We start from the raw sequence: 18477 nt of genomic DNA, 5'->3' as shown, positions 1-18477 counted from the left end.
GCTCTCAGCATTAGCAACAGTAATATTAAAGTCCAACTGCAATCATGTACAGGGACGCTTTAATGTAAAATGAGCCTACATGTTTTGTTAGCTGATTCCACAGAACAGCACGAGGTACGGCTTTTAGCATTAGCAACAGTAATATTAAAGTCCAACTGCAAAGAGCTTTTATGCCCTGCATAACTTTTTACATGTAGTATGTCAAGAGACAGTGCTAAAAAAAATTACAATCATGACAGAAGTGAGTGCATCTTAGCAAAAAACTTCCTTGCACTACAACTCTTATAAAGAGCAGCCACTATACTGACAACTCCTCAGCCACAGAGGTGTGGCGTTTCGGCAGCTCCCTGCTGCCCATAGAATCTAGAGTCTACTGTGAACAAGAACAATGATCACATGAATTTGGAGGACTTTAATTTATATGCACACAAATGTGGACCCCTTTTCATTGTGCGGCCTCTGCTTAAGTCCTTCTGTCGCTGACAAGATGCGGTGCTGCTAGTACAACTTTAGCGGAGAGGATGTGGACATTCAGTTCACTCTCATCAAACAGTCAAGAACCCCCAGGAACAGATCCCATATGCTGCACAGCCCTCGCGGTTTGCGGCAATTTGGAAACATATGCTGCGTGCATCTGTGTGCAGTGTGTGTTTGTGCTCTGAATGGCTACACAGCATATCAGCAAGATAACCATGCCTGAAATTTGGTAATTTTACTCCTAGGACCGCCAAGCCACAATTTAGCCACTTGGCTTTTTCACACCGTCCCTAACCCTCCATTTTGCAATAGGCCCCCTCGATGAGAGCTTCTGGTTTTCCACACCTACATCACAATCTGTAAGTTGACTAACTGTGCAATGTGGCACTAGATGCATGCATCATCTAACACAGCGCTTTTGGAATGATTGTAACTATACCGGTTAACCAATGAGCTCAGAATTTTGCTATCAGTTCACAAGTCAAATCGTTGAAGGGCACTCCAGGCAAAGTTCAACTTCAGTGAAATTGACCTTCTAAGGCTCAACAAACTTTGTACTAATGATGCCACTAGTCAGCCTATTTTTCAGCAGCAAATGTAACGCACATTAAAGCCAGTGCGCAGGCATCTGATAACAGATTAAACGCCAAATGTACTGCATGCCAGCTCAGTCAATATGGATATGTTTAACAGAGTTGTTGCATTTGACAGAATGTATACAAAATTAATGTGTGCGCCCTAGAATAGGTAATTAAAAAGAAAAGAATAGCGTTAATATGCAGCTCTTCGTGTGGATGCTGGTTCACATTCATGCATTTTGATACTCGCTAATATATAATCTTGAATGTTTGCCTCAATTATCTCACATATACTCAAGGCACAGTCAGAAGCTACCACATTATGTGAAAGACGACACGCCATACAGACAAAAAGCCCCACTTTATCCAAACAGTATGAGCGTGCCTGCATGGCCTAGGAGTAACATGTTTAACTGGAGATCCAAAGGTCCCAGAGGGTTCAATTCACAACTACCCACGTCAGCAGCTCCTGCCAACTCCGCCACATCATGTAGTCTCGCGCAGTTACACAATTAGACAACCAGTCAAAGTCCGGTTATGTCCCTAGCCAAATACTATATATCAACTGGAGGCATGCTCTTGATTTTTTGCTCTGTACAATGCTGATAGATTTTTTTAAGAATGGGGCCTTTAATACTGTTGCATGAATGCCCTATCATCTGCACAATGCATGTGCACAGTACAGCCCCGATGTGAGATTGATGAGTAAATAAAGTATAACCCTGATGTGAGATTGATGAGTAAATAGGCAGTACATGGTATCTTGATAATATGAGAACGACAGATGCTCAAATGCTGCATAACAAAGCACAAGTGCATTGATTCTCAATAATTTAAGTAGCATCGCATGTGTGCCAGGATTGGAAGTTTTAATCACTTGAAATTATGAAGAATTTTTACTTAAGCCTAATATGAGCCTTCTACCTAGTCATCAAGAAATGGCTGAATATTCTAGACACCATCCAACAGTGCTTGAAGGCAAAACTACCTTTGTTCAATTTTGATATGACATAACATTATGGCACAGTATAAAGCTAACATAGATGGTTAACCAATCAATGCACACCGCATCAGCACATTGACTACCACAGACAAAACACACCTGGTATTGTGATAGGTGGGCAGCATAGCATGCCATCAGCAGAGGAGACTCTGCTATTGGTCGGTCCATTTGATGATGCAAGTTCACAAGTGTCACATCCTCCTGAAAGGCACAAGTGCTGATGTTAACCGAATTTGCATGCACTTTAAAAAACTATTTAAACACGTCAGATTAATTTACTTTCACTTCAAGGCAAACAAGTCTGACAGGCTGCCTGTAATCTCCCTCAATGCTTTCTATCTGTGGTGTATCGAAACAGGCCTCGAGACAAGAGAAAGCAATGAGGTGAAAGAGAAAGAAGAGAGAGCTCAATATTAAATGCAGACAAGGGCTCCTAATCAATAACATGCACCCTAATAAAAGTAAAATAACATACCTGTGACGACACAGCAGAGAGAAATGATGTGCTTGAGACAGAATTGGAATCAGCGTCTGGGTCCTGCTCTTTAGCGTGACGTCGTCGGTCTAGGCTGGAGCTGGCTGATGAAGAACCACGTACGCAAAATGATCGGCGTCTCTTATCAGAATTTTGGTCACTATCCTCTTGAAAACGTCCGGCTGCAACCCCGTCTTCATCAGCAGAAAAGAAGGCCTCTGAGGAGTGCGTGGAGTCTGTGGACACAGCACGCCGCACTGCTGAGCCATTGCTACGTCTCCTGTCCGTCAGGTCGTCAATCGCTGGAGTTTCTCGGGAACGAGGGTCTGGCCTGCAAAATAAAACATTGCGCATGACCACAAGAACAGCATTGCAGATTTTTTTAGACAAGGCTTCTTGAGAGGGGGAGCTCATATACACCTAGCGCGCGTAATGCTACAATAACCCCATACTAGGCTACTTACTCTCTTTTCCTTCCAGTCAACAACAAAAAAGGCACTGAGGCAAATTGAAATGCAGGATATACAGTAAAACCCCTTTATAGTAAAGTACCTGGGACCGGCAAAAATCTATATCAGTTGTTGGTGATAACATGGTCCTGAAGATGCCATTTGGTAATTAAATGGCTACTTACTGAACACTACTTTTTGCTTAATGAAAAAAACACTCAAATATCTTCCATCTCTCTCTTATTGTCTCTTCGTGCCATTTTTCAACTACAAGATTTCTTGCTTACATCTTGTGGAAGTACTTTTCAATTATGGGGGCAACAATGGCTATGAATACAACTGAGTTTGATTTCATGTGAAAACCAATGCGTTGCATGAGCACGGTGTCGTCATCTGCTGTTTCTGTCTGTAAGAAGGCAATAGATGTGAAATGCGTGCGGCAGTCAAGTGCTGCAAAACCGCGCACACCGCGCCTCCAGTTCTTGCCACTGCTGCTTTGTGCTGCACAGTGCTGTGAATATTCAGTTGTTTTTTCCCTTCCCTAATTCTCACTGCACTTTTACTCTCCTTTACTTTCTGAACGAATCGTACCGCCTTCTTTCCATGCTTGTAGCAGCTCTACTTTATTTTCCTATGCACTGCATGCTTTCACTCACGGCTCCAAGGCCTACGTGAAGTTCACTTCTCCTACGTGCTACTAAGCCTAGTGGTAAAGCCATTTTAAAAAATACTAGTTTTTTTTTTGTTTTTTTTTTCAAACAAAAATCGCCTCGCGATTTTAGATAGCGCGCGCGCGGCGATGTCATTTGGTAAGAAGTCATCGCCGCGGCCAGACTCACTTTACTTTAACCGATTTTTATCAAATGTGTCTTTACTATAAAGGGGTGAAAATATACAGTCGTCTATGGAAGGTGAACTGTGACTTCAGGTTCACTTTACAATATCCGAGTTTTTACTATATCCGTGTTTACTATAGCGGGGTTCTACTGTATTGAACCAGTGTATATCGATATTGAACTGCCTTAACATGCTCTTAGAAATCCCATGCCAAAACGCAGCACTGTTATTCATGTTTATCAAACTCCACTAATGGAACGTTTCGTCATGCTGTACGCTCCGCGAGAAGCATGCGGAGGCGGGCGGATAGCACATCGCCGGCACCGCGATCGTTTTCAACGCCGCGAAAGGCTTGCAGCGGCGCGCGGCCGTGAGTAGTATGGGCCGCAACATCGTAAACTTCGCGATCGCTAATCGTGCTGTACGCATCACGAGCAGTCTGCGGCGCCACGCGGCTGACACATCGCTGTTTCTTGTCGTGCTGTACGTGCCACGAGGCACGCGTCCCGCGTGTCGCGATCGCCCTTCGCGCTGTGTGCGCCGCGAGTGGCGAGCTGTGATCGCGCGACCGTAATAAACCTTCTCGGGCGTAAACAGATCTGAGTGACTGGTTCTCCCATGCTTCTGCATACTTATTTTCATTCGTTTTTAAGATATAAATTTTCAGATACGAATTTTTTCGCGACTCCGTGAGATTCGTACAATCAGGGTTCTACTTATATCGTTAATTCGATATACAAAAATCGGCTTGAGACGCCGCTTGCGATCGTGAAAAATTATACCGCATTTGTCGCGTAATCAACCCATTCCCGTAATGAACCCACCCTTCAGTTTTGCCGCCAAGAATATGAAAAAAAAAAAAAAGTGCTAGTCGGTGGCGAGTCTCTCCGTTTCAGCCGTCACATCCACAGCTCATCTTGTGGCAGCGCACCAAGATGCTATCTTTTTACTATGGCGGAGAGGCGGAGGAGGAGAGTGGCGGGGAGCGAACATAGCAGAGTGCCCGTAATGGCTTGATTGCAGAAGCCAGGTTCAATTTTACACGCTGCGCTTGGGGTGGGTGGAGTCCACTGCCACAAAATAATTGGAAAGCGTGATATTGCAAATGCCATTTGAAGCGCACAGTGCTAAAAGTCGGTGTCATGATCACAGCTTTCGTTGATTCATAGATGAAAGGATGGACCACTTCCGCAATAAGAAAAAAAATCTGCCACTTCTTAACGTCTGCAGCCGCCATAGCTTACGCTACGCTGCACGTTCTGCACGATGGCAAGAATGGTCGACTCGCAAAAAAAAAGGAAGAAATCTGCCGCTTCTCAACGTCCACAGCCTCCATAGCTTACACTACGCCGCACGCTCAGCACGAAGACCCCCCCCCCCCCCTGCCGCACACAGACGGTTCACAACGTACACTGGAGAAAACGTCCGACGCTGTCTGGCACGAGCTGAGCTGGCTTGTCAGCGCGTGCGTAGTGTGTGCTGCTGCAAACGAAGACCGGGAAGAAAGAAAGGGGAGAGAAAAAGCTTGGTAGAAGATTGGGCACACCCTTGCGCTTCACTCTATCGCGTTGTTTCCCCTCTCCCCAACACCACGGCTGCATTGGCTGCGTCTGCTCCGTACTGGCCATTGCCAAACCAATTCCCTCTCATTCCTTCACGCCTTACAAACGTCACATGCTGTTGAGGCAAACGATCACCGCAGATGTGCACGTCTATGGGGAAACGGTGCTCCACTGCCCTCGACCAATCGTCGCCATACTGTTCTCTCTCATTCCTTCTGCGCTTGGCTTGAGAATGTCACGCGGCAAACGGCCGAGGATGATGTGACCGCCTTTGGGGAAGGTGAACCTTCCAGTGCGTGGTGCGGAGTTCGATATACTATTGAACGACCGGAGAAATTGGAGTTCAATATACGACGCAGCTTTCCTATACTTTTACATGGGATTTTCAAGGCGATATTCCCCGAGTTCGATATATCCGAAATTCGAATTATCCCGGTTTGATATATCCAGGTTCGACTGTATATATGCATATATAAGCATCGGTAAGTAAGAACTTTATTACAGAGTCCCAGTGAACTTTGCTTAGAAAGAAAGAACATCAAAGAAGGTTTTAAGAACTACAGCAGATCCCGGAGGATATAGACCAGTTGCCTAACCCACATGGCAGCTTCCTTATGTAGCAAAACTTTCTGCACAATTTTGGTGCAGTAATACTTTGGGTCAATAGTTTGAGGCAGTATACATGCATTCGTAGTCTATGGACATACGCAGAAACACCTTTCACGCTCCACAGCCAAAAACCTCTTCTCATGTAAGGAACTATCCATGCGGAGACCACATGCAAATTTCTGCAGTCAAATAGTTTCCAGACTTAATTATCATAAGGAAGCCGGTTCCTCCCACTTCTGCGCATAAATTTAGTTAGATAAATCTGTGTTCGATATCTTCAGATAGATTGTATTACTGCAAGTATCTCAATGACTCAAAGCGGTCTGTGGTTTAAAGCATTAAAATGAAGGGTATGAAATAACCCAAAATATGAATACAAATCAAGCATGCTTGTGCTTCAACCAGCATTCAGTCCAGGTAATAAATATCCGATAATGACCGAATACCATTGACTTTCATAAATCTGATTGTGGCAGAACCGCAGTATCAGTTATCAGGAAAATTCGGGAAACTGATATTCAGAATTTTCAAATGTTCGAAAATTACGCACACACCAAAACTATTTTTGAATTCACTGCAGTTTTACCGCAACGCTTGGCCACATGGACCTTGCAGTGAAGCATCTTCAAAACACGACGGAGCTGTTTTGAACAGACGGACCTCCCCTTTTGTGAAAAGGGTTTTTACAACAGCGCACGCGAAGCTATGCGTTTGACAAAACCAGGAAAAAAACGTCATATCCACTTTGGTTTCATCTCAAATGTTGGCAATCATCGTGCTGGTGTTCATCAGATATGCTGCGATGCAAGCGGTTTTCGGCAGTTTTTCTGGCCTGATAATTCAAGGTTTCGGTTAATTCGCGCATTTTTTCTGGTACTTTGAAGGACAAATTGTTTACTGTATTCAGCAGCGATATGACAGCTTCATTTGCTTTCATGCAGGTCCTTCCTGCATAAAAACCAGTATATGGCACCCTGTATAAAATTTACACTGCAATATAGAGTGTACACTTCTGCGCAATATTCACTGAATTTTATTTCCAATACCAGGTGATTTCTGAAATAAACAAGATAAACAATGTTTACTATTTTTTTTTTCATTTTTCTTTTTTTTTTCACTAGGCAGATATTTGATACTCAATTCAATATTCAAAGGCATTTTTTTCCCCATTTCATATACGATTCATACTCAAAAATTTCTATATTCGCTCACCATCACAAAAACCCTTTTCGAACTGAACAGATATAATATTTGTTCAATATTTGTAGGCATTTTTTTTCTCCACATTTGTATTTGATTCATATTTGAAATTCAATTTTGCAAACCCCTAATTAAAGTTCTGTGAAATGCTTCCACAGCCTACAGCCCCCATTTCAAGTCAGAAACTCAAGACAAACAACATACCCATCACATGCTGAAGCAGAACGAGCAAAGCTAACTGCAGCTGGCTGACGATGTGCTGGACTGCTGTACTGACGGAAGACGCTGTGGCGTGGCTCAGAAAAGTCCTCTCCTTGCCCTGCATCACCCTGAGAAAAATATTGCCGAAAATTAAATGCAAATGAATGCATAAATCTGAAGGGCAATACAGAGCATAAAAAAGGTCAATAAAAATTTGCAGACCGATATATCTTTATTGAAATACCGTAAATTACTGTTTTCCTGTATGAATGAGCATGGCAAGGGCAGATACTTGTGCTAATGTGGCACATCAAAACGGGAGACACACAAATTGCTATTGTACGCTGCTTCTAGCAGCATGTGTCAACAATATGTCACCATAGAATGACATCTTCAGCTATCTATCCAATTTCTTAGTTGCAGAGGGGACGCAAATTCATGAAAAAAACATGCAGGAGACACTTTCAGGTTTCAATGCGACAAAGTTAACGGCTCTTGTCTGTCGGCTCATCTTAAAAATCCTCATTTGCATACGTACACTTTGCTACTCGATTAATCCCTAATCCCTTAATTTGCGCCTCTATTTCTCCACACACTCACTGGCACAAACTCGTAAGCTACCACATTATGTGAAAGGCCACGTACACATATATATAAAGGCCCACTTTAACTAAGCCATAAGAAAGTGCTTCCGTGGCCATGGCATCATTGTCCCAACCAACCGGAGTGGCTGCAAAAGGAGCCACCTTAGATTTAAACGGGGCCATTTGGACCAGCTAGTTTGGCTATTGGTTCCCCACTGCCCTGTGAGGCGGTGGCAGTAACGGTATACTCTTCATTGTCCTCGGGGTGGCCTACAAACAGTGCACAATCACGCTGACGTGACGAAAGTATGACACTAGCAGAGTAATGGCAGAGCGCAATCTGCTTTCACAGGGTTCTACTCCACATGAGCAGACCACCTTGAGACAGTCTCGTGCTTCCAGGCATTACGCACTCCTACCATGCCAAGACCAATCAGCAAGCATGCACTGGTGGCCCGGAATATTAGATCATGCTAACATGTGCACATGGGCGGTGTGCGGAAGCAGATCATGGTAGCGGATTTCACTATGCTATAACTCTATTGTTAGCTCACAAATAAAATGTGGGAAATGGTATAGTTTGAGAATCTTTAAAGCAAACTTTCTTCAGATAAAATTTTTTTTTTTTTTTAACCTCACGAATTTTCCGAAATGCCAGATTGTTTAGACCATTTCCCGGGTCCCGTCAAGTCGGAAAAATCAGTCGGCGGCTGTAACGAGGTTTAACTGCAATCTTACAAGGTAAGCAACCGTATGAAACCCTTAAGCGCCTGCATCGAGGCATGGTTGGTATATGGTCAGTAGAATGTTAATAGTACAAGGTTGGTGCTTTCATTTTCTTCCTCTTCTAAATACAGGTTTCACGTTATGCAATGCTGCCAGATTTCTTGCAAGGACACGGCCTACGTTTAAGTGCATGCCAAACGTTTAACGAAATGACAGGATATGCTTCAAGAAAAGTCACTCACAATTATGGCGAAAGCCCTTCTCTTTACCAAAATTGAAAGTGTCAGCATGCCTCAACTTGAGAAAAGCATTTTTACATTTTAAATTCTAATTTTCGTACAATTCGTGTTGTCACATAGATGCAGCTTTCCCAGGTTTTTCTAAGAACACGAAAAAAAAAAAAACAGTAAATAAAAGGGCTAGCATACTGCTGGTGAGCCTTCGGGTGCGTCCTCGGAGTTGAAGAAGTAGCAACCCCCCAGGCAACCGCAGCGACCTCCAGCGCGGCCATCACCCCACAGGAACCAGAGCCGATGCGTAGTCTTGTCATGAGTGCGAAGGAAGCCCTCTTGGCTGTTCTGGGGCAGCCCATGAGTCCAGTTGTCCATAACCAATGGCCCAAACTCCAGCTTGCCAGTCTGAAAACAAAAGTTGTTTGATGAACATCAATCACAAACATCTGCACCTACGTCGCCTAGTTACCCAGAATTCTGCAAAATACTACAGTACAAACTGGTGCAACATTAGTGTGGAGCATTAAAACATTATTACAATCAGCCATGCAAATGCAAAGGCTGCCCCATGCAAAGGCTGCAAAGGCTGCCCCATCTGTCAGATCCCACAAAGCATATGTGGGGTTTGCATCTAATTGCCGGTTTCTGAATGCTTTAACAATGCCCTTGTTTCGACAGCACACATAATAGTGTGGGATATCCATTAACTGCGAATTTATGTTTACTTAGGCCTTCAACAACCCGCCCTCATAGCCTTGGCTGCATATCCACAAAAAGCTGTCGGTGAGCACAGCTCTTCAAGTGCTGCACCTGTGCCGATAATGCTCTCACGCGCTTATATGGGAAGGGCCACAGTTTTCATGCCAGTCAGAAACAATATTACTGAAGTGGTGCGAAGTGGTAAGGGATGAAGATGCTGCTAAATTAATTGTTGCACATGTCCGGCCAAGGACGAAGGTGGCTGGGCAAGTCTGTAGAGCTGTGCTGTAGTTGCATGAATAAAGCACCACTTTTTCTTGAATTATCAGCTTCAAAAAATAAAAAATAAAGAACCTTTTGTTATAGTTCCTGCTGACCTAGAAATTTAGCACCCACACTAAGTTCATCCTTGCGAGACAAAGCCAACATCTCAATGACCTTGAGCCACTGAGGCAGAGCGCAGAGCATGCTTTGGCGAGAGAGAGAGGTATTACAAACATAGAAAGAAGGCGGGCATGGACTGTTTAGAAAAGGCAGTGAAAGAGCAATAAGGAGTTGAGAAGAAAGAAAAAAAAATGAGAGAGAATGATAAAACAGGCATAAAAATGTGCAGCACGAAATGTATTGCAACAAAGCAAGATGGGGTCTCGGGGCGGCCACTACAGCACAGAAGGGCATCTGTTCACATGTGCTTGGCATCCCACAAACTAGTGTAGATCCTTTACTCTTGGTTCAAAAAATGCACATTTTCTGCAACTCTGCATACCTCACTTCAAAAGTACATAGGTTATATGCAGCCACTGTTAGGGCGTAATCGAGTAATGATCAAGTGGGAAAATGCAGCAAAACCATTTAATAAGTACTAAAACAATGGCTTCCCAACAGAGGTGTGTGAAAAATAAAAAAATATGAATATGTACGTCCTGATCCGGGGATCGAACCCGGCACCACCGCCTTTCCAGGGCAGTAATTACTCCTGAGTAATTACTGAGTAATGAGAAATTACTCTCTTATTACAAATTACTCCACCTCGGGGGATTCGCCTAAATATTCAACCAATACCACACCCACTTTGAGTTATTGATCAGTTAGCTATTTATATTTTATTTTATTTTTCCCTCATCAGATATACAATATTAAAAGGCATTCTTCTTCCCACACTTTTATTCAATTCATACTTGAAAATTCAATATTCGCACGCACCCTACTTCTAAACACAACAATGCACGTTTTGAAAACTTTAATAAGCTGCACACTTGAGAGGATCATGGAATGGACATGCACAATTACACTACACTGCAACAGTGCTTGTGTCGATATATCTCAAATCAACAAGTGAAATTAACGAGTGTACTTTTGTCAAAAAGTGCAGGTTAGGTACCGAGCGCTAATGTAAGGTTTGATTTGATTTGATTGATTGATTGATTGATTGATTGATTGATTGATTGATTGATTGATTGATTCGTTTATTTATTTTTTACAATATCTTCAAGGCCTCAGGGGACGTTACAGAAGGGAGTGGAGTAAAAACAAGGTCATAACGCAACAAAATGAAGAATGTAATACAACAACAACAAGAAAGTTAAACGTGCACAAAATACAAGATCAGATTAAATAACAAGGCCGATTACTCACACAGTTTTCAGCGGCAGTTTTAAATAAACATGTGTCAGAAATATCGGCAACCAAGGTGGGCAGGTGGTTCCAATCGCTGGCCGTCTTCGGTACAAATCCGCTAAAATATGCATTTGTCCGGCAGTATGGAATGCGTACCTTATGACGATTTGTGAGTTTAATGTCAAAAAGCAACTCAGGCTATGGCAGACAACGTAGTAAAGAGTTCCTTGCTTTTCGCCTCCATCAAAAAGTAGCCACCGCAGCCTGGAATCAATCCCTAACCACTGAGCCACCATGGAAGGGCTGAGCCCTATTGTAGTGCACTAAAGCAGGGTAGTAGTAAGCGCACTCTGAGAACCAAAGTGAGCTCCTGAAGATTCTTTTTTTGGTTCCCCAGAGCCCCTAAACCAATCAATGTGTGCCTCAAGCCCTACCTTTCATTCATGCACTTTATTTTGTGACTGAGCACACAGACTCAATTTATGGAAGAGTGCCCGTCACAGACATTTTTAGTTCTGCCATTTTTTGACAGGCTGTAAATCGTGCTCTGTTCTTAGTGGGGCAGCATTAAAAGCTTCATCACGAAGAAAAGCTGAAATCCAGGGTGGCATTGTACACACGTAAGAGTCATCTGCCATGACCAGATAGGAGGAAAAAATCTGCTCTCCAATCATAGAAGAGAGGAAGGAGAGGCCCTATGAGAAGAACCTCAGAAAGTCAGTAAAAATTAAAAGAATGATAAGATTGCTTTGGTTCATGTAACTTAATGTTCCAATGCGACTCAGGCTATGAGAGAAGCTGTAGTGGAGGACTCCGGAAATTTCAAACACTTGAGGTTCCTTAATGTACACTAACATTGCACAGCACATGGATGCCTTGCTGTTCGTCACCATCGAAAAGCGGCCGCAGCAGCTCGGATAAAAGAATTATAAGAAGCAAAGATGGAAAGTATAAGAGAAACAATTAAAAGCAAGAAGAAGATCTAATGCTAACATATTATCATCTCATAATATTGTTATAAGAAGGAAACGAAGAAGCAGGGATTCCTCAGCCCCTTTTTAAAGTCTGTGGGATTTCCCAAGGCTAAAAATGCTGAGGACCCCTGCACTAAAAGAATCCCAAAGCCAACTATTAGACCAACAAAACCACCAACTGCCACCAAACGAACTGTCATATTCAGTGCCAACTGACCAAGGACTGTCTGTCGATTGCGGTCAGTCTTCATAGTATCCAATCATTACATTACAAACATTACAAAAAAAAAAAGGGGGGAGGGGGGCAACACAACTACTTCTTGATGCTAAGATGAGAAGGAATGAAATTAGGAATCCATGCCAGAAACAAAAACACAGTCACTGATCTCAAAATGCAGAAAGGCTCATTCTATAATCACACAGTAAAACTCATTACGCCTTGCTTAATCTTCAATAGCAAGTCTGACCTGGCAATAGAGGTGCAGTTTGACTTGCTACGATTGCCAAATCAAACTATGCTAGTCTTAAGGACCTAGAGCATTTCAGTACTCTTTACACACTACCCTGTCCTTTAAGAATTTATTTTTTATCAAGAAGCTATGCCCTCATAATGTGGGCTTCCTTGCTTAATTATTGTACATATTGCAACATGCGCCCTGCCATGGTGCTGCAGTGATTAGGGCACTCGAATGCTGTGCCCAAGGATGCGGGATCGAGTCCCGGCCATGGCGGCTGCTTTTCGAACAAGGCGAAAAGCAAGGCGCCTGTGTGCTGTGCAATGTCAGTGCATAACAAAGAGCTCCAGGTGGTCGAAATTTCTGGAGCCCTTCACTACAGTGTCTCATAGCGTGAGTCGCTTTGAGCCGTTAAACCTCACAAAGCAAACCAAACCATATTACAACTTGACACAAACCAACACCTTCTACAGCAAATCTAAATTTTCTGCATTCTCGTGTAGCTGCACGACCCCACTTAAAAGCAAAATATAACACACATTGTAATGCAGTACCTGAAGCCAAGGGCCATCTGGAGACAACAGGAACTGTGCAACATTTACAGCTCGCAGCTGCAGGCTCAGGCCCGCACTTGTCTGCTCTGAGTGCAAGTTGCATTGGGTGAGCTTCAGTGGCCCGACCTGCAAGGAGGAATGGCCGCAAAAACATAAAAACCATGTCTAATTAAGAGATGCATTATCATCATGTTATATCTCTGCTATGTCGGCCATTGGCCAGGAAATGCATTAAGTCTCTATGGTCTGTTCCGTTACGCACCTAATATCTGTGAAATAAGAAGAGACACATGAAAATGACTTTAAAGGAATATAAAATACACTACCAAGAAAGGGAGGCTTTCGAGGCAATATTCTCAACGGGTCTCAGTGACACCGTCCTTCCGTTCTCAGCTAAACAAGCGAACAATGACAAATGCTCTTAATGTTTTAACTTTGTGACCTATTAGCTCAAAAAAAAAAGGCAGCAAAGGTTCACTGACAGCATGGGTCCTACCCAAGACATTCAAAGCCGCTTATAATTAGCACTGCTGACACCACACTGCATCTGTGCTGCGATCTCACTGACAGAAAACTAGCTCGATGTGCAGAATGTGTTTTCGGATGTTGTCCCGAGAGCACTGTGGAAAAAGGAAACCTAAGCCCCATTGCTACATGTGCTTTTGTACATCGATAAAATGGAAAAGATAGGGGGGCATAATTTCACTGCCTTTTCTCGTATAGGAACTGTGGTCTGACAAGCCAGACAGTGTGAATAGTCATGCATTCGTGACATTCTCAAGATGACCTCCCCCTTCTAGGTAAGAACTCAGTGCCATTAATAGCCTCATTTAAATTGAATGACCAGGAAAACAATGGTTGCTGGTCACTGCAATTGCAGCAGCGACTGAACTGTATTGCAAGCAAAACTGTGCATTGTCATAAACCAGACTGCAATTACTGCACCACCAGAATATCATTTTTTCACTCCTGCATTTTATCATTTTGCAATACTGCTTGCCGACTGTAAACAATCATGTTTGATGGTGCACAAAATAAAGCCTCGAAGTGAAAAGACTGGAGTGGCAAGAAATAAAGCACCTGAGAAAGTAGGAGACCTGGAGGAAGGGAAAAAAAGAAAAAGCAAGGCAATGAGGCAGGCCGAGTTAGCTCGCCCGATCAATAAATTGCATTTCAGCTATAGCACAATTGAGAAGTGGGTTACTGGCAAGTGAAAACAGGTACAGAAGCCCCCATCTGCTACTCGTGCCACTGCGTGTCCCAAAGCCCGTAGCCCGACTTGAGGGTATCATGTTCAGGCTGCAACATACGAATGTGAGCAGGCTTCTCTCATCGCACTGGAACGGTTCTGGGCACTACAAAATAAATAAAATATTACGGCAGGTGCTGGGTTTCATGGTCTTTGTTCGTGCTCAAGCAAAGCTAGATAAAAATAAAAGCAAGGAGCAGCCACATTGCCTGTTGATTGCTTTTTGCAGTTGCATGCTATTCGTTCAGCAGAAAACTGCTCCAGCACTCTAAACAAGTCTGCTCACAAATATACATACAAGAAAGAATGCAAACAAGGACAAGGGCTCCTCCCCTGAAATTGTGGCCATATGTAAAAAACACCACGATTCAGCTGACTGGATTGAAATCCAAGAAGATGACATTTAAAAGTGAAACTATAGAGAACCATTTTGCAGTGTCGCACAAAAATTCTTCACAGACTTGTTGACCTGCAACAACGCAGCATTAAACCCGAGACACATATTTTTCTGGCTTTTCCTTCGTGTTCATGCAGAATTACTCAGTGTCAGCGATCTTGGCATAGCTAAAGAGACCATGGAGGCAGGTAACGATTCAGTGGTTTCGACTGCATGGCAGGCGTTTGCAGACACAAGCAGATCACCTCCAGTTTGTCAATGGGTCTTTGTTTTATGCAAACTAATCAAAACTGTTAAACTAAAACTAGGCGCTCGCCAGCAGTGAAACAGTGCAATTAAACTGCGCAATCAAAGATACTTGTTACTGCACTCGGGCGTATCATATAACGAATCCTTTTCCCAGTCGCCACCTTGGCTCTACTGAGGTGCCACCTACAGTTCTGTGCAGTGTGTAGAGCAGTTCTCAAAGCAGAACAAAAATGCTACAGTCTGCATAAGTGAACAGAGAGGAACCACGTAAGGCAGCACTGCCTAAAAAGAATTTGCCCTCCCAAAGCTCGCATGAGACTTTCGCGTACCTCCAACACAATGGCAGAGTTGGCCTCTTCCAAGCAAATGTCGACGTAGTCCACTGAGAGCCGTGTCATGCGGTACTTGAGATCATCTGGCACGGGGCACGGTGAACCGGACTCGGCGTGTGAGCACTCTGTCTGGGGCAAATCGTGCTGGCAGTGGATGCAACCCTGCGGTGGCACTAGTGCCCCACTGCTGTGCTGGGCCTGCTGTACAAACAGCTCCACTCCAACAACTAGGTCGTAGAGCTGCATGTTCACAAACAAGTCCCATCAATCAATCACCTCTTCCTTCACTTTTCTCTTTCTTTCTTTTTTTATGAATCAGCTACTCTCATTATAACAACCAGTGCCCTGGGTTATCACAGAGGAAACCTTGATGCAGTTAGGCGACTGACCTTCATGCTGGACAAATGGTGTCGGTCAGATAAATAAGATTTTAAGGCGAAAGCCTTAAACGGCTCATACTGTCGCCGTTCGTTCGGTAACACTATAGCTGTTAATGATATGATGTCATGATGAAAAATAAAAATCCTGTCACCTCAGGGGCGCTTCTGTTGTTCACATATGTGAGTGTATATGTGAATAAACGGGTTGTGTTCATTCGGGACGGCTGGAGTCTGCTTCCACCTTCAAAAACACCACATTCCCCACCTTTGCCCCGGTCTCCTGGCGTGCTGCCAATGTGGTGTTTTCAAAGGTGGAAGCAGACTCCAGCCGTACCGAATGAACATAACCCGTTTATTCACACATACACTCACATATATATAACGAGCAACAGAAGCGTCCCTTGAGGAATAAAGAATTCAAACCGAAAACAAAACTGAATACAACACTAAATTGCCTCAAGAGTGCCTCAGGAACCCTCTGCGAGTACCATTTAAAAGAGTGACTGTCAGTAACGGCCGCCGAGAAGTTTTGTCTCAACCAAAGGGCACGTGAAACAGTTCATCTTAAGCAGGATGTTTTTTTTTTTTTACATCGAATCTAAAGGCAGCAAGCCAAATGTTCTAAATAGTGTTCGTCTTATCTGAGAACTCACTTTAACCGAGTTCATCCAAAGGGGCATCTACTGCATAGCAATCTCATAAGTATTCACAACAGACAGAAATGACTTGCTCCTTTCTTTCCGTAGCTTACACTCTATTTGAGGTCACTAATGAGTGCACTCTGCACTTGTGATTACAACTAACCTGTGCAAAGCTGAGTATATAAATGCTAAAAAAAAAAAAAAAAAAGAAGGAGAGAGAGAGAGATTGCTTCACTCCACTGCTACTGAGGCATCCCAATGGGTGACTACAATTTCAGATTGCCTCATCGACTCACCTGAGGGAGTGTGAGCCTGCCAGTGATGTCTCCAGCTTGAAGCTCCACCAGCCAGGCATACTCCAGCGTCTCACTGCCCAATGGACGCTCCGCCCCTGAAAACAAGGCTTGAGCCCGCACCTGAAAATAAAATGGTTTCATTTAATTTTTTTTTCCAGTTGAAAGACCCGAAAGTATTACATAAGAGGAGGCTGTTTAACATGCTTAACTTTCTTTGAAAATACTTTTTAAAGAGCAAAACACAACACAGAAGATGCAAAGCAACAAATAAAAAAAATTACAGTGACAATTAAGAAATGATTCAGGAGAATTATTGCCAAAGAAAAAACACAAACAAAAACCAGATCAGAAGGCAAGAAGTAAAGTTCATTCAGTGAGGATGACGTGTCATGCAAACAATTTTTTCAGTTGTTCCCAGAATGTTGTTCATTGTGTGCAAGTGATTGTTTTCTGGCAGGAAATTCCACAAAATGAAAAACTGAGCAATTCATTGCTAGCATGCAGGTAGGAATGTGTGATGACTGGCTGCGGTTTAAATGGGAAGGTCTTCTTAAAGGTGCTGTTAGAAGTTCATGTCTGAACTTAAGATATGAACTTTAGATGGTAATAAAATGTATGAAAAAGGCAAAGGGGTGATTTAAGACTCGAGGCAGGGCCTCTCAAGTCACTTAGTAAAGTGATGTTGGATTGTTTAGAGTAGGTACAGCACAATTATGAATGGATTCAATGGTAGCGGCGAGGTATGCTTGTGATGGATTCCAGAATGTTGACATGCATTCAAACTTTAGTCTGATGAACGTTAGTCTAGCTTTTTATGTCTTGGTGCCCCGCCACGGTGGTACAGTGGTAAGATGCCTGACTACTGTGCTGGAGTTCCCGGGTCCGACCCCGGCCGGCACTGGCTGAGTCGTGCGAAACGGAGAGGCGTCCGTGCGCTGTGCGGTGTCAGTGCACGTTAAAAGATCCCCAGGTGGTCAAAATTACTCTGTAGCCCTCCACTACGGCTCCTATTTCTCTCTTTCCACTTCCACCTTCCTCTCTACCCTTACGGGGTGGGTCAAGTGTACAAGTGTGACAGATACTGCGCCTTCCTTTCCTGTGAACCAATTTATTATTATTATTATTATTATTATTATTATTATTATTATTATTATTATTATTATTATTATTATTATTATTATCATCAGTTGTTCAAGTTACGTCACAGGAACCCCAGGATGTGTGATGCTTTGGTGCAAATGGTTTCGATACGTGTTACCCATGATAGTGAAGATCCCATGTGAACACCAAGATATTTATATGATGTCATGCAGGTAACCAGAGCGAGTTGAGATAGTATGCAGTGTTAATTTGACTGCGAAGGCAGGAAAATGTCATGGCTTTACACTTAACACCAAAGTGTGATAGAGTTTAGGTCTTTTTGCATTGCACACGTGACCGTGTGACGTGAGAATGACCATCACTAGTTAAACTGCTATTGCTGCCAGCGATAGAAACGATAGAAATTCCTCCTGATGCCAACAAGAAAGCGGGCAATCAAAGCGGGCTCTAAACAGAAAAAAAAAAACAACCTTGAATAATGAAAATTGAGAGTAGACAGTCAAGGAACAAACACAGATGCAGCGAGTGCTGGAAAAATATATACACAGCCAAAATGACCAAATCAAGCAATTTACGTCTGTTTGTTTGCGTGGCTTGAT

General features: G+C 43.2%; 1 protein-coding gene across 1 annotated transcript in view; it reads right to left on the bottom strand.

Annotated features, from left to right (window-relative positions):
- The window catches only part of tweek (transmembrane protein KIAA1109 homolog tweek), a 106330-nt gene that overhangs the window by 64416 nt on the left and 23437 nt on the right, over positions 1-18477 (bottom strand). The window contains exons 16-22 of the mRNA XM_084601172.1: positions 16778-16897; positions 15458-15700; positions 13234-13359; positions 9130-9339; positions 7395-7519; positions 2534-2864; positions 2158-2259 (exon numbers count right to left, since the gene is read on the bottom strand). Coding sequence (XP_084457298.1) covers positions 2158-2259; positions 2534-2864; positions 7395-7519; positions 9130-9339; positions 13234-13359; positions 15458-15700; positions 16778-16897 — 1257 coding nt within the window. The remainder of the gene's footprint in view (positions 1-2157; positions 2260-2533; positions 2865-7394; positions 7520-9129; positions 9340-13233; positions 13360-15457; positions 15701-16777; positions 16898-18477) is intronic.

The sequence above is a fragment of the Amblyomma maculatum genome, chromosome 4 (genome assembly GCF_055883805.1).
Source record: "Amblyomma maculatum isolate TAMU_Amacu chromosome 4, ASM5588380v1, whole genome shotgun sequence".
Taxonomy (NCBI): domain Eukaryota; kingdom Metazoa; phylum Arthropoda; class Arachnida; order Ixodida; family Ixodidae; genus Amblyomma; species Amblyomma maculatum.
The sequence above is the reverse complement of the archived record's forward strand: the minus strand, read 5'-3'. Positions and strand labels throughout refer to the sequence as shown.